Raw genomic sequence first — 12,538 nt, 5'->3', positions numbered from 1 at the left:
ATCACAGACCTAGACAGAATCTTGAAAGTTGCACTGGCCTATTGCTCTCAAATCAATGTTCGTTTTAAGTTTATAGTGCCTGCCTATTTTTACCTCTGCCATCTTTATATGATGAAAAGAGCACTTGTCCTGGAGTTAGAAAAGCTGTTTTCAAAACCTACCTAGGACACAACCTGTGTGACATGTGTGACATGAAGCAAATCATTAATTCTCTCTGGGTTAAATGTCTAGCTTTTAAGCACTAGATTGTTAGACTAGGTGGCCTAGGTCACTTTCCTCATACTTTCTATGTTATGAGTGATCTGGAATAAGCTGAAAGCTTTCTTCTAGCTCCAAATTTATTATTCTTTGATCTACAATTTTGTTTTAATGTGGTCTTTTTTTTCCCCCAGAGATATTCACACCTCTGAACACATTTTATTTTCAAAAGATTTCTACTGTTTTTGTGGCATCCTCTCTATTTTACTACCTAGAAATACATTTGTGGGTCAGAGATGTCTGAACATGTAATATCTTCATTGTAGGGAACTCTCAGTGAAGAAGTTTCCTCTACCAGTGGAGACCAACATCTCTTTTACAATTTTAGTACATTTGATGATGAATATTTATCTTTCTCTTGTCCCAAAGAGGAAGATATTCTTGCTCTCAGAGGAAGGAAGGAAGGAAGGAAGGAAGGAAGGAAGGAAGGAAGGAAGGAAGGAAGGAAGGAAGGAAGGAAGGAAGGAAGGAAGGAAGGAAGGAAGGAAGGAAGGAAGGAAGGAAGGAAGGAAGGAAGGAAGGAAGGAAGGAAGGAAGGAAGGAAGGAAGGAAGGAAGGAAGGAAGGAAGGAAGGAAGGAAGGAAGGAAGGAAGGAAGGAAGGAGGGAGGGAGGGAGGGAGGGAGGGAAGGAAGGAAGGAAGGAAGGAAGGAAGGAAGGAAGGAAGGAAGGAAGGAAGGAAGGAAGGAAGGAAGGAAGGAAGGAAGGAAGGAAGGAAGGAAGGAAGGAAGGAAGGAAGGAAGGAAGGAAGGAAGGAAGGAAATAGGGAGGGAGGGAGGGAGGTTGAGAGAGAAGATGAAAGGAAGAAAAAAGAAGGAAGAAGGAAAAAAAGAAAGAAGACTCTATCAAGCTTAGGATAGTTTTATCAATACTCTTTCCTCAGGAAGCAACATCATCTGCTCTGAATTATGCATGTAAATACATAGTTATCCTGCTGTGCAACACAGCATTTGATCTATTCAGTTCAAGTGGAAAAAAAGTTAGCTTATAGTTTCCTTCTTTGATGAAATGCAAATGTAGTACTCCAAATAACTGCAATACCTTTCAATGATAATCACCTTGCTAATATAATATTCCTGTCTAGAATCCAAATGGAAATGATAATGTCTAAGATGTCACCTATCTATCTTGGGCTGCTCTAGAATAAGGAGCAAAATGACATCTGAGCTCTTTGAAGCCTTCAGGGTTCATCTAATACGAATTCCTCCTTGGTAACTGGATGATTGGTATCAAATGGACATCCACCTTTTCTCTATATCCAATTGAACAACAGGAAGTTAAATTAACAGCTACCCTATTAGTAGAAACAATTAATTTTATGCACAATTAATCAGGATAGAGCAGAAAAAATGATGAATTTGGAATCAAGAGACCTAATTCACTTCCCAACTCTGTCAATTACTAATGTGACTTCAGGAAAGTCATTTAATCTCTCTGGGCCTGTTTCCTCATCTATAAAATGAAAGATTTGTCTAGATATTCAGTAAGACACCCTCCTGCCATAACTCTATGACTCAAGGAGCCCAATCTTCTCTATGCTAGGTTCAAATGGCATAGAGGAGATGTCAAGATAGTAGAGGAAAATATGAGTGTGATTCACACTGCCATGATAAACTTTGTAACACAGTTGGGAAGATTTGCATTCTGTCAACAGTCACCTCTGAGGATTCCTTCATACTCCAAATTTCTCAGAGTTGTAAGGAAGAAAATGTTCAATTGTGGGTTTCCAACCAAGAATCTTTAAGGAGGGAAAGGAACAAAAGCACATAAAGGAAAAGGAATTTAAGCAATCGCTAAATTGTAAGGGTTTCTTCAATAAACATGTTTCAGAGCCAAACACAAAGAAAGGGACAGAAATCAATCAGAATAAAGAGGGCATTTGTTTACATCTATATCTCATTGCAATATCAAGAATCTATAAATCAAATTTCTAAGAAAAGATTTATTCAATGCAGTTTGTTATTTTTTTGAGAACTAGTTTTTAGGCAGATTGGGATCTTTCCATCATAGCACATATTCTAATTAGCTGTTTTGGAAGTATGTGTCTATTTTACAGTCATATTAATTGATTAGCATTGCATTATAAAGAACATCTTCCAAGAATGAGTTTGGAAAAATAAGTATAAAATAAATATTCTGGGTCTATTGATATAATAAATCAGGCTACTTTCTTAATTTCTCCTGTCTTCTCTTGCTTTTAGAAACAGGGAAGATTGACCAAGAAATACACAAGTACAACACACCAGGATTCACTGGGTGTCTTTCCAGAGTGCAATTCAACCAAATTGCTCCTCTCAAGGCAGCCTTGAGACCAACAAACGCCTCTTCTCAAGTCCATATTCAAGGGGAACTGGTAGAGTCCAACTGCGGAGCTTCCCCACTGACCATCCCACCCATGTCTGCTGCTACTGATCCTTGGCACTTAGATTCAGGTAAAGTATTAAGAAATAATTGATACTACTACTTCACTGGTAATAATAATGTTAAATAATTCTTATGTCTCTTCTTTTAAATCCAGATACATGATTAGCATAAGGAAACCAATTATATTAAAATATCTCTTTAGTCATTTCAGTAATATCCAACTCTTCATGCCCCCATTGGGGGTTTTCTTGGACAAAGATACTAGAGTAGTTTGTCATTTCTTTCTCCAGCTCATTTTACAGATAAAGAAACTGAGGCAAACAGGGTTAAGTGACTTGCCCAGAGTAATACAATATCTGAGATCATATTTTAATTCAGAAAATGATTCTTCCTGATTCCAAACCCAGTATTCTACCCACTGTACATATATATATATATATATATATATATATATATATATATATATATATATATATTCCAACATGGAAATATTCTTATCAAAACCCAAAAGAACAAGCCAACAGATCCAAAATTAAACACCTCTGTTTTAGGTTTTCAGATTATCTAAACAAATCGACTTCCTCATCTTTTTTTTCCTTTGTCCCTTTGATGGTTTGTGGTCAGATGGTATATGTGCCAGTATTAAAAGAAATGGTTCTTTATAGAGCAGTGTTGAACCTCACCCACAGCTTCTGCTTTCACAATTAGCAGCTCAAAGGAAGCCCAGCCTGTTTTTATACCCAAGGTTATCCTTGAAAGAAGAAGGGATTCTTATCCAAGTCAGCACTGCAGATGATGAATCATAACATAGTCAACCTCAAAGTACAGCTTTAAAATAAACCAGTACTTTAAATTTATTCAAATGCTGAATCTTTAAAGGTGAAAGAATTCCATTATTGTGGTTTTGCCTCAACACTGAAACATTACGTGTTTGCCTTTCCTTCTCTGATCTTCTAAAGCTTGAAATGGGATGTTCAGATCATGCTTCATTACACAGCTTAAATATCCAGAAAAATTACATTGCTTTAATGAGACATAATTGATAGTTTTATTAGTAACAACAATGTGCATTTAATTTCTTTAACCATATACCAAACCTATCAAAGCATTTATTAACTTTATCCCATTAAGTTCAGTCATGGAGATTGAAGCTGAAGAATTTTTTTAAAACATCATCTTATTTAAGCTTCAAAATGACCTTTGAAATATTATCTCCACTTTAGAAATTAGGAAACTGACTCATAATATTAAATGATTTTTCCAAAGTCACACAGTTAGTAAACATCTTTGACAGGATTGGAACCCAGCTCATCCTGACTCCAAAGACAGTGGTCTGTACCTTAGACTAAGCATTGCATCTTCTGAAAGTTCAGTGAGTCAGGAGATATTTGTTTGATAATTAATGACACAGGGGATTGTTTAGAAATATGATTTTTTTTAGTACATAGAATATGAGACAGGAGAAAAAGGTGTTTTAACACAAATTAGGGAAGTTTTGGACAGCTAGTTTTAAAGAATCAGAGATTATGCCCTGGCTTCTATAAGTGTAAGATTGCCCATTTGAATTCTGATTTTGGAAAGGGGATTTTGTTTGTTTCTTCAATTAATCTATTAAAAATTGGATAATAATGGATTTGCAAGAATTAGCGAAGCATAGCGTTATCTGACTTAAAACCAGCATTATTATTATCTGACTTAAAACCAAAATATGCATGTATATCTGCACATCAAAACAACACACATTCATATTGATGCTTTCAAGTAGGGAACACTATGTATCATGGGCTAGGGAAGCCCTGTGCCACCCTCCCTCCTGAGGTGATAGGTGGAAGGTTTTGACTCCAAAACATGGTCTACATATTCCCTGGTACCATTTGGTTAGGCTGACCTGTTTATTTTCTGTTACAAGAATGGGTTCATCTTTGGAAAATGGAAAAGGATCTTCAATCACGTCCAACTCTTCATGATCCCATTTGGGATTTCTTGGTAAAGATACTGAATTTGTTTGCCATTTCTTTCTTCATATTATTTTACAAAAGAAGAAACTGAGGCAAACAGAGTTAAATGACTTGCCCAAGGTCACACAGATACCAAGTGACTGAGATCAGATTTGGACTCACGAAGATGAATCCACCTGATTCTAGTCTCAGCACTCTTATCTCCTGAGCCACCTAGGTGCCCAAAGGGGAAATGGATATATTGAGATCATTTTGCCTTATAAAAATAAAAAGTAGATTAAAAATAAAAGATCAGTGTGGTAAAATAGAAAAAACACTAGATTTAGAGTAAGAATAGCTGAATTTGAACCCTCTTTTGTAACAATAAGCAAATCTCTGGGTTCCCATTCATCTGTAAAATACAAGGTTTAGACTAGATCAAAGGTGTCCTAAGGCTCAAAGGAGATAGTGAATGTAAAGCACTCTTAAATCTTAAAGTGCTTTACAAATGCTGCTGATTACTGTTATTAGTCACCTTGTCATCTGTCACTAGATTTCCAAGTCTGATAATAATTTAATTCCCTGAGTCTTCTACTATAACCCTTGAGAGCTCAAGCAACGTTAATAGAACAGTCTTAAAGATATGCTGGTAAATGTTTAGCATCTTGTACTCTTGGGAGAGAAAAAGGTTTTAAGGTTAATTTGCATTATTATGTTTTTTTAAGTCTAGACAATATACAAAACAATAAACTAAGCCCTTCTTTGTAGTGGCTGCTAATTTCCAAAGTGTAAATAGTAACACTGAAAATTGAGCAATGTTTCCCAAGCCAGTCCCAGCTGCCTCCAACCCTCTCTTGGACCAGATGATCTATGTAAAGATAATTTTGATACCCATTCTTTATTTAATCAGCATTTATTAAGGTCCCTTCTAGTTCTAAACTTCATGACCAGGACCCTAAAAGTCAAGACAACAAAAATGGAATTGAGGATAAATGGAAATCAGAGAAAATTCAGTCTTAGCAAAAAGACCTTCTATAAAGAAATGTCATCACATTGTTGATGCTTTGAAATGAGTTAGCCACACCACAGGGGGAGTAAGCTCCCAATTACACTGTGGCACTTATAGGTTGCCATGACACCCATCAATGTGAGCCCAAACTCTTTATTTCAAAAGCCAGGATTTCTATCACTTCCTACTGCTACCACCAAGATCACTGTTATTAATTTTGTGCTGGTTATGGGAAGGAGAAAACAAAGGGTAGGAGGGAAATAGGCACTCTGTGACCAGTCAGAAGCAGACACACCCTTAAGTGGTACCACATCTAGGGAATAGATGGGGTAGGTAAACAGCAGGGGAAGATGCTGGTGGAGGTCAGGTCTTACGGAAGCAATGAAAGGATGAGCCTGGCTACCACGGAGAGTTCAATTAGTCATTCACTTTTCCCTAGGTCGATCCCTGATTTCACCTTAAACTATTACCTACTCCCATTTGTAGCCAGCTAAGTGTTTGTATAATCCAGACCCTGCCAGTTGCTATGGTGACTTTCAGCTGATGGCAGAGCAGCTGTCTCCAACAAGTTCACTGTGGCCTCACTCATGTGTAACAGGAATAGGATGGGGAAGGGAGACTCAGAGAGATTGAAATAAATCATTGCTCTGTGAGCTATTAGAGGCTCTGCCCCTCCCTTGTCACCTGTCAGACCCTTCACATAGTCCCTCCTCCTCACTGCCATCCCCAGGGGAAGATTACATTTGGATGACAAGTAGACATTCTGGGTTAGAAACATCTTAGCTTGAGCATGAGGCAGTGACAACTGAGCAACTGGGCCCTGATACTAGGCAGGAGAATTACTAAAATCATCACTTTTTGTTGTGCCATAGAGGAACAGAGGCTTTCGGAAAGAATGGCCCTTCGGTAACACTGTGTGTGGGTTTCCTGGGTATGAATTTCTAAATCCAAAATCCTTGCCCAGGTGGAACTGGGATTCCAACAGAAATGCCAGTGGCTGTGATATTGTCAAATAGGATCTTTTGTTCCTCACCCTTAGTTCCAGAGCTCCTTGTAACCTATAAGGTTAAAAGGATTCTATGCATGTAAATGATTTGATTGAACGCCTTGAGCCCTTTAAAGGAAAGTCACTATGTGTATCCAAATAATAAATAAATAGCCAAACACTCCTGCTGTGACATTTAGTTTTATTAAAATCTTTAGTTGATTCAAAGCCCATTATTCTATGGATAAAAAATCATAAATTGTTAGTGCTTGGGTAGATCTCAAAAACATCTAATTTAGGGATGGCTAGGTGGTATAGTAGATAGAGCACCAACCCTGAAGTCAGGAGGACCTGAGTTCAAATGTGACCTCAGACACTTAACACTTCCTGGCTATGTGACCCTGAGCAAGTCACTTAATCCCAACTGCCTCGGCAAAATAAATAAATAAATGAAAATTTTAAAATATCCAATTCATACAGTTTATTTTATAAACAAGGAAGAAGCTAAGCTCCAAAGAAGTTCAGTGATTTACTCAAGTATCTGAATTGGTCTTGAAGAGTTGGACTCTACTGAAAAACAACTGAACAGCAACAATAACACTGACTTCAGGTTCAAGTTTTCCATCATATCAAAGTCTTCTCATATATAATCCAACAAGTCAAATATAAAGTAAAATATGAGATCTTACTACAATAACAGCAACATGGGAGGGGAATTATTCATCATAACTAGATATGTAGTTCATACCACTTATGTGATGCTAGTTCAACCTCAAAAAAAATTACCATATAATATAAATTAAAACTTAGAAGAACCATGTAATTATATCCATAAACGCAAGGAAAAAGCCTTTGTAAAAGTCAAAAGGTATTCCTGATGATACAGAACAGTATTCTTCAACATGATTTTTTTCTTTATCTATCTTAAGTAAAGAGCCAACGCAATATACAAAGGAGAAACATGTTGATGATTGCTACTAAAATGAGGCACAGAATTTTTACAACTTGCATTGGACCCAGTATTAGAAAAGCCTCCATTTGTAATGACATAAGAAAATGATTTTAAGAGTAACATTGAAAAATGAAAAGGTGAAAATATTATAGAGTCAGCCAAGGGTAATGGCATACTTGGAGTCAGAAAGAGCCAGACTGAAATGCAGCTCCAGACACTTAGGGATTGTGTGGCCATGGGGAAATAACTTGAATGTTGTTAGCCTTAGTTTCCTAATATGTAAAATATGGTTCACTATAGCATCTGCCTCACCAATTGTTGTAAGGATCAAGTGAAATAAAATGCTTTACAAACCTTAAATATGTAAGAATTTATTAATAATCAACCAACCAATCACCAAGGATTTATTAAGCACCTATTACTAACTCCCATGCAATATGCTAAGCATTAGAAAAACAAGAATCAAAAATCAAATAATCTCTTCTTTCAAGAAAATATAGTCTCCCCACCCAACTGTGGAGACTATCTATAACTATCTAAATATGTATATATATACAATACACATGCAGGTATGTATATGTTTGCATGTTTATGTACTGTATGTATGCATGTGTGTACACACAGTATGTATGCATGTTTGTCTATTGCTCACATATGATATATATATATGATATGCAGGATGAATATGACTTAATCACAATAAAATTATCAAATAATTGGTAATTTTATATAATTAAGCTATAGTTTATTTTATATAATTTACTTTAAAATAAAGGAAGATTTCAATGATCAGAGGGATATTAAAAATCCATGCATTTATATCAGTTCAATGTCATAAAATTGGCAATATTACCAAAATTAATTAACATATTTATTATAATATCAATCAAAAATACCCATTTTTCTTCATATAACTGTATATATCATAACGAAATATTTCTAGAAAAACAGATTAGAACATCAGAAAGCATACCTTGGGGGGATGCCAAGGAAGGTGGCCACTGAATAAAGCAGATATGTATTTCCCAAGAAAGGGATTATTAGGGATAAGATAACTCTCCTTCTTTACTTTAAATTTTAAGTCATTTTTAAATTTAAAATATATTGAAAAGAAAAGAATAAGTTGTGTAAAATATGGAAATATGAAAGAAAAATATTTTGAGATCTAAAACCTATTGGGAACTCTTAAAAACAGTCTATACCCTGAGGGAAGAAATGTTAAAGGATTATGAAGACTGCCTAGGAAGGAAGGAACACAAGTTGTTAATACCACTTGATAATGTTCAATTTCACAAGTGATCAAAGTGATATAAAGCAAAACATCTCTAATATTCCAGTTCATACTCGCCAGATGGAAAAAAATAATTTAAAGCAAAAAAGCTCAATATTAGTGAGTTGTGACGAAATAAGTACACCCTTTGTATTGATGGTAAAATTATAATCTTGTAGTCTCTTTTTTGGAAAGCAGTCAGGCACCAAACAGTAAAAGGTATAAAAATCATAAAACTCTTTGATTTTGTGATTTCATTTTTGGGAATATGAGATTTACCAAGAAGGAAGAAAGAACTACCAATTCCAAGATTTCTGTAGCAGCATTATTTGTATTAAAAGAAAAAAAACTAGAAGTAATTCAAATATCTAACAATAGAAGGGTTAAAATGAATATTAATACCCTGATGCAGCAGGATACTATAAGTATGTTAAATAAGTATGAGGAACATAAAGAAACCTAGAAGAAAAGTTATAAAATAAAACAAATTTTAAAAAGCAGAATTGTAACAGAATATGTGCTATTACCATAAGAAATGAAAAGTCAGTGAGAATGAAGAACCAGACAAAGAAACCTGATGTTAAGCACTGAAAAGTTATGACATTTTAGTCACCAGTATTCAGTGATTCAACTGTAAATAGTTGCTAAGCTAGTTTAATTGTTTATATTAATTCTTAATAATAAATACTTAATAAATAATTTTAAATGGAAGGCTTTAAAATGAACATGAATTAAACTCTTAAATGTAAATTTTTTATATATTCTTCTAAACACAGCTTACAACCTTTCAAAAAGAATGAGAAACTGTTGGCAACTTTTGGATTGTGGGCATGTCAGAGATGTCATGAAGGGTTTCTAGGGTAGGACAGCTATTAACTCTAATATTCTATTGGATTAGGGCCTGTGTCTATCAACCTGTCTATCAAAGTAAGATTGTCTTAGAAATCTTTTCCCTGCAACTGTCAAGAAAAGAGGAATATAAATCTGGGAAAGAGAAACTTAACTTTCAGTTAACTTACCCACTATAAGGAACTTGTGGTTTGTGCTGGTAAGCAATCCGTCCCCATCCTCCACTCCACTTTACCTAAAAAATTTTTTTGCCCTTTATATTGTGAATTTTTTCCAGAAATTTGGCAGCAATTTAAACTTTGTAACTTAAATCACTAGATTTGTGATTGTAATTTTGTTATTTTAATCAGAAAACCAGAAAGGAAAAAAACAGAAATAATCATGAAAATTTGAATTGAATTTGTTCCTTGAAATTGTATAGTACTGTTTGTTTCCCAAAATAGTTCTATACATTGTAGTAAAAATAATAATAAGTAGCATTCCTATAGCACTTGAAAGTTTACAAGCACTTTACAAATATTTTCTCATTTTGACCTCACAATCATAGGAATTATGTGCTGTTAGCATCATCTCCATTTTATAGAGAAGGAAACTATGACTAAATAGAGGTTGAATGACTTGCCCGATGTCTCAGGGCTAATGAAAGTTGGAAGCTGGATTTGAACTCAGATCTTCCTGACTGTGGGTCCAACAAACCAGCCCATTTAGGTACCTACGTTATACCATATGCATTTTTTGCTATAATGTCTTGGAGTGGTAGTTTTTTATTTATTAGCAAGATCAACTATTGCCAATAAAATCTGGTCATTAGTCTCCTCAGAGGTCAGGACAAAGAAGTACTTTACAGAGCTTATTCTTATAACAGAAAAAAAAAGGGAATTAAAAATTACAGCAATCTCAGGAAACTTTTTTGAACATAATTCAGTGGGACAAGGAAGCTCATCTGATTGGTTTACTTCTCCAGTGCTGTTTTAATCCAAATTCATACTGTTGGCAACATTAGTTTTGGCATGTCGGGGGCATGATGGTGGATTTCTAGGGTGGAACAATTATTAAACCTGAAATTCTATTGGTTAACTCCTGTGTCCATCAACCTATGTGTCAAAATAAGATTGCCTTAGAAATCTTTGCCCTGCAACTGTCAAGAAAAGGGGGATGTAAGACTGGGAAAGAGAAACATAGCCTTAACTTACCAAATAAGAGGAACTTGTGGTTTGTGACTGTTAAGCAGTCAACCACCATCCTCCAGTTACCAGAAAGAGAAACTTGACCTTAGAAGATTCTATATTTAACTTATTATTCTGTTCCTATAAAAGATATATTTCCTACTCTATGAAGTGATAAAGTCAATCTATCTATTCCCTAAATCTATAGGTATTCTTCAGGCTAAAGAGAATGTCTATATTGGCTTAGGTTAGCTGTTAGGGCTAACTTTTCCCAAAGAAGGGAACTTAATTCTTCCATCAAACTAAGTCAAAGTAATCATGACTGATTTAAAGATTATTACTTCTATTTTTCCCTCCCTCTCTCCCTTCTTCCCTTTTCTTCTTCTCCTCTCGCTGTTTGTCTTTTTCTTTCAGTCTTTCTTTTTTTCTCTCTCCTCTCCTCTCCTCTCCCCTCCTCCCCTCTCCTCTCCCCTCCTCTCCTCTCCCCTCCTCCCCTCTCCTCTCCCCTCCTCCTCTCCTCTCCTCTCCTCTCCCCTCCTCTCCTCTCCTCTCCTCTCTCTCTCTCTCTCTCTCTCTCTCTCTCTCCTCCCCCCTCTTCCTCTCTCTCTCTCCTTTTTCTTTCTCTCTTGTAGAATCTAGTATCACATACATAGATATAAGAGTTATAGCTGATCCAGACCAAGGGAAAGGGAAAAGGTCTCAACTTCTTCCCTTCAGGGCACCAGTATGAGGGATTATATCCTTTCCATCCAGGGAGGTTTTGCCCCTCAACCCTAGCATGATGACCATGAGATGGGTGTTACCCTCCCAGAAATCAGAACCCCAAGGGACAATCCCAATCACCACTTGCTGGGTATGCCTCTGATATTCCTCTTTGAAAATAAAAAAGTTAAGGCCCACAGAAGTGAAATTCATCATTCACTGGTCATACATTAATTGCATGCCTGCCATGTAGAAGGCACACTTGCTGACTGTTCCACTTAAAATCTGAGTGACCTCAATCAATCCATTTAACCTCTAAGGATAGCAGTTTCTTCATTTGTGGAATGGAGGCATTGTATTGGTGGCTTCTAAAGTCCCTTCCTGCTTTACATCCAGAAATCCATGCTGAAACAGATGGTGGCAAGACCAAGAGACTGTCTGCTACCTTCAAGCAAAATATTCTCTTTTTTATCTTCCTTTTAGATCTCTCTTTTTAACTTACACAGTAAATTTACTTCAGGCTAGGAATATATGGACTATCCTATAATAACTTTTACCATCTTCTGTCATCTAAAATAAATAAATCAATAATGGGACAGCTAAATGGCACAGTGGATAGAGTGCCATGCAGCCCCTGGAGTCAGGAGGACCTGAGTTCAAATTTAGTCTCACACACTTAATATTTCCTAGCTATGTGACCCTGAGCAAGTCACTTAAGCCCAATTGTCTCAGAAAAAAAATGAATAATAGATAAATGAATGAATGATGAATAACTCATAAAGAAATCTATATTACCTGCATATGTACAAAATCTATGATAAGAAAATATATATTTTATAGTTCTTGAGCTAAATACAATTATCTACCAGGCTGTTAATAGGATCAAAGCTGTGCTAACATGAAAGAAAAAAAGGATTTTTATATTGTTGAAACTTTAAAAATCCTTTTAATCAATTTAATTATTCTTAATTAACATTGATTTTAATCATTTAATAATCAATAAAGATAATAGTTATTCCTTAAGGAATTCTATAGAATTGTAAGTTTT

At 35.5% G+C, this 12,538-nt stretch overlaps 1 protein-coding gene across 1 annotated transcript in view; it reads left to right on the top strand.

Annotated features, from left to right (window-relative positions):
- The window catches only part of CNTNAP2 (contactin associated protein 2), a 2,674,182-nt gene that overhangs the window by 2,638,997 nt on the left and 22,647 nt on the right, over positions 1-12,538 (top strand). The window contains exon 22 of the mRNA XM_074267631.1: positions 2,458-2,688. Within this exon, the coding sequence (XP_074123732.1) occupies positions 2,458-2,688 (231 nt within the window). The remainder of the gene's footprint in view (positions 1-2,457; positions 2,689-12,538) is intronic.

Source organism: Sminthopsis crassicaudata, chromosome 5 (genome assembly GCF_048593235.1).
Source record: "Sminthopsis crassicaudata isolate SCR6 chromosome 5, ASM4859323v1, whole genome shotgun sequence".
Taxonomy (NCBI): Eukaryota; Metazoa; Chordata; class Mammalia; order Dasyuromorphia; family Dasyuridae; genus Sminthopsis; species Sminthopsis crassicaudata.
Note: the sequence above shows the minus strand (reverse complement) of the source record. Positions and strands in the feature narration are given on the sequence as shown.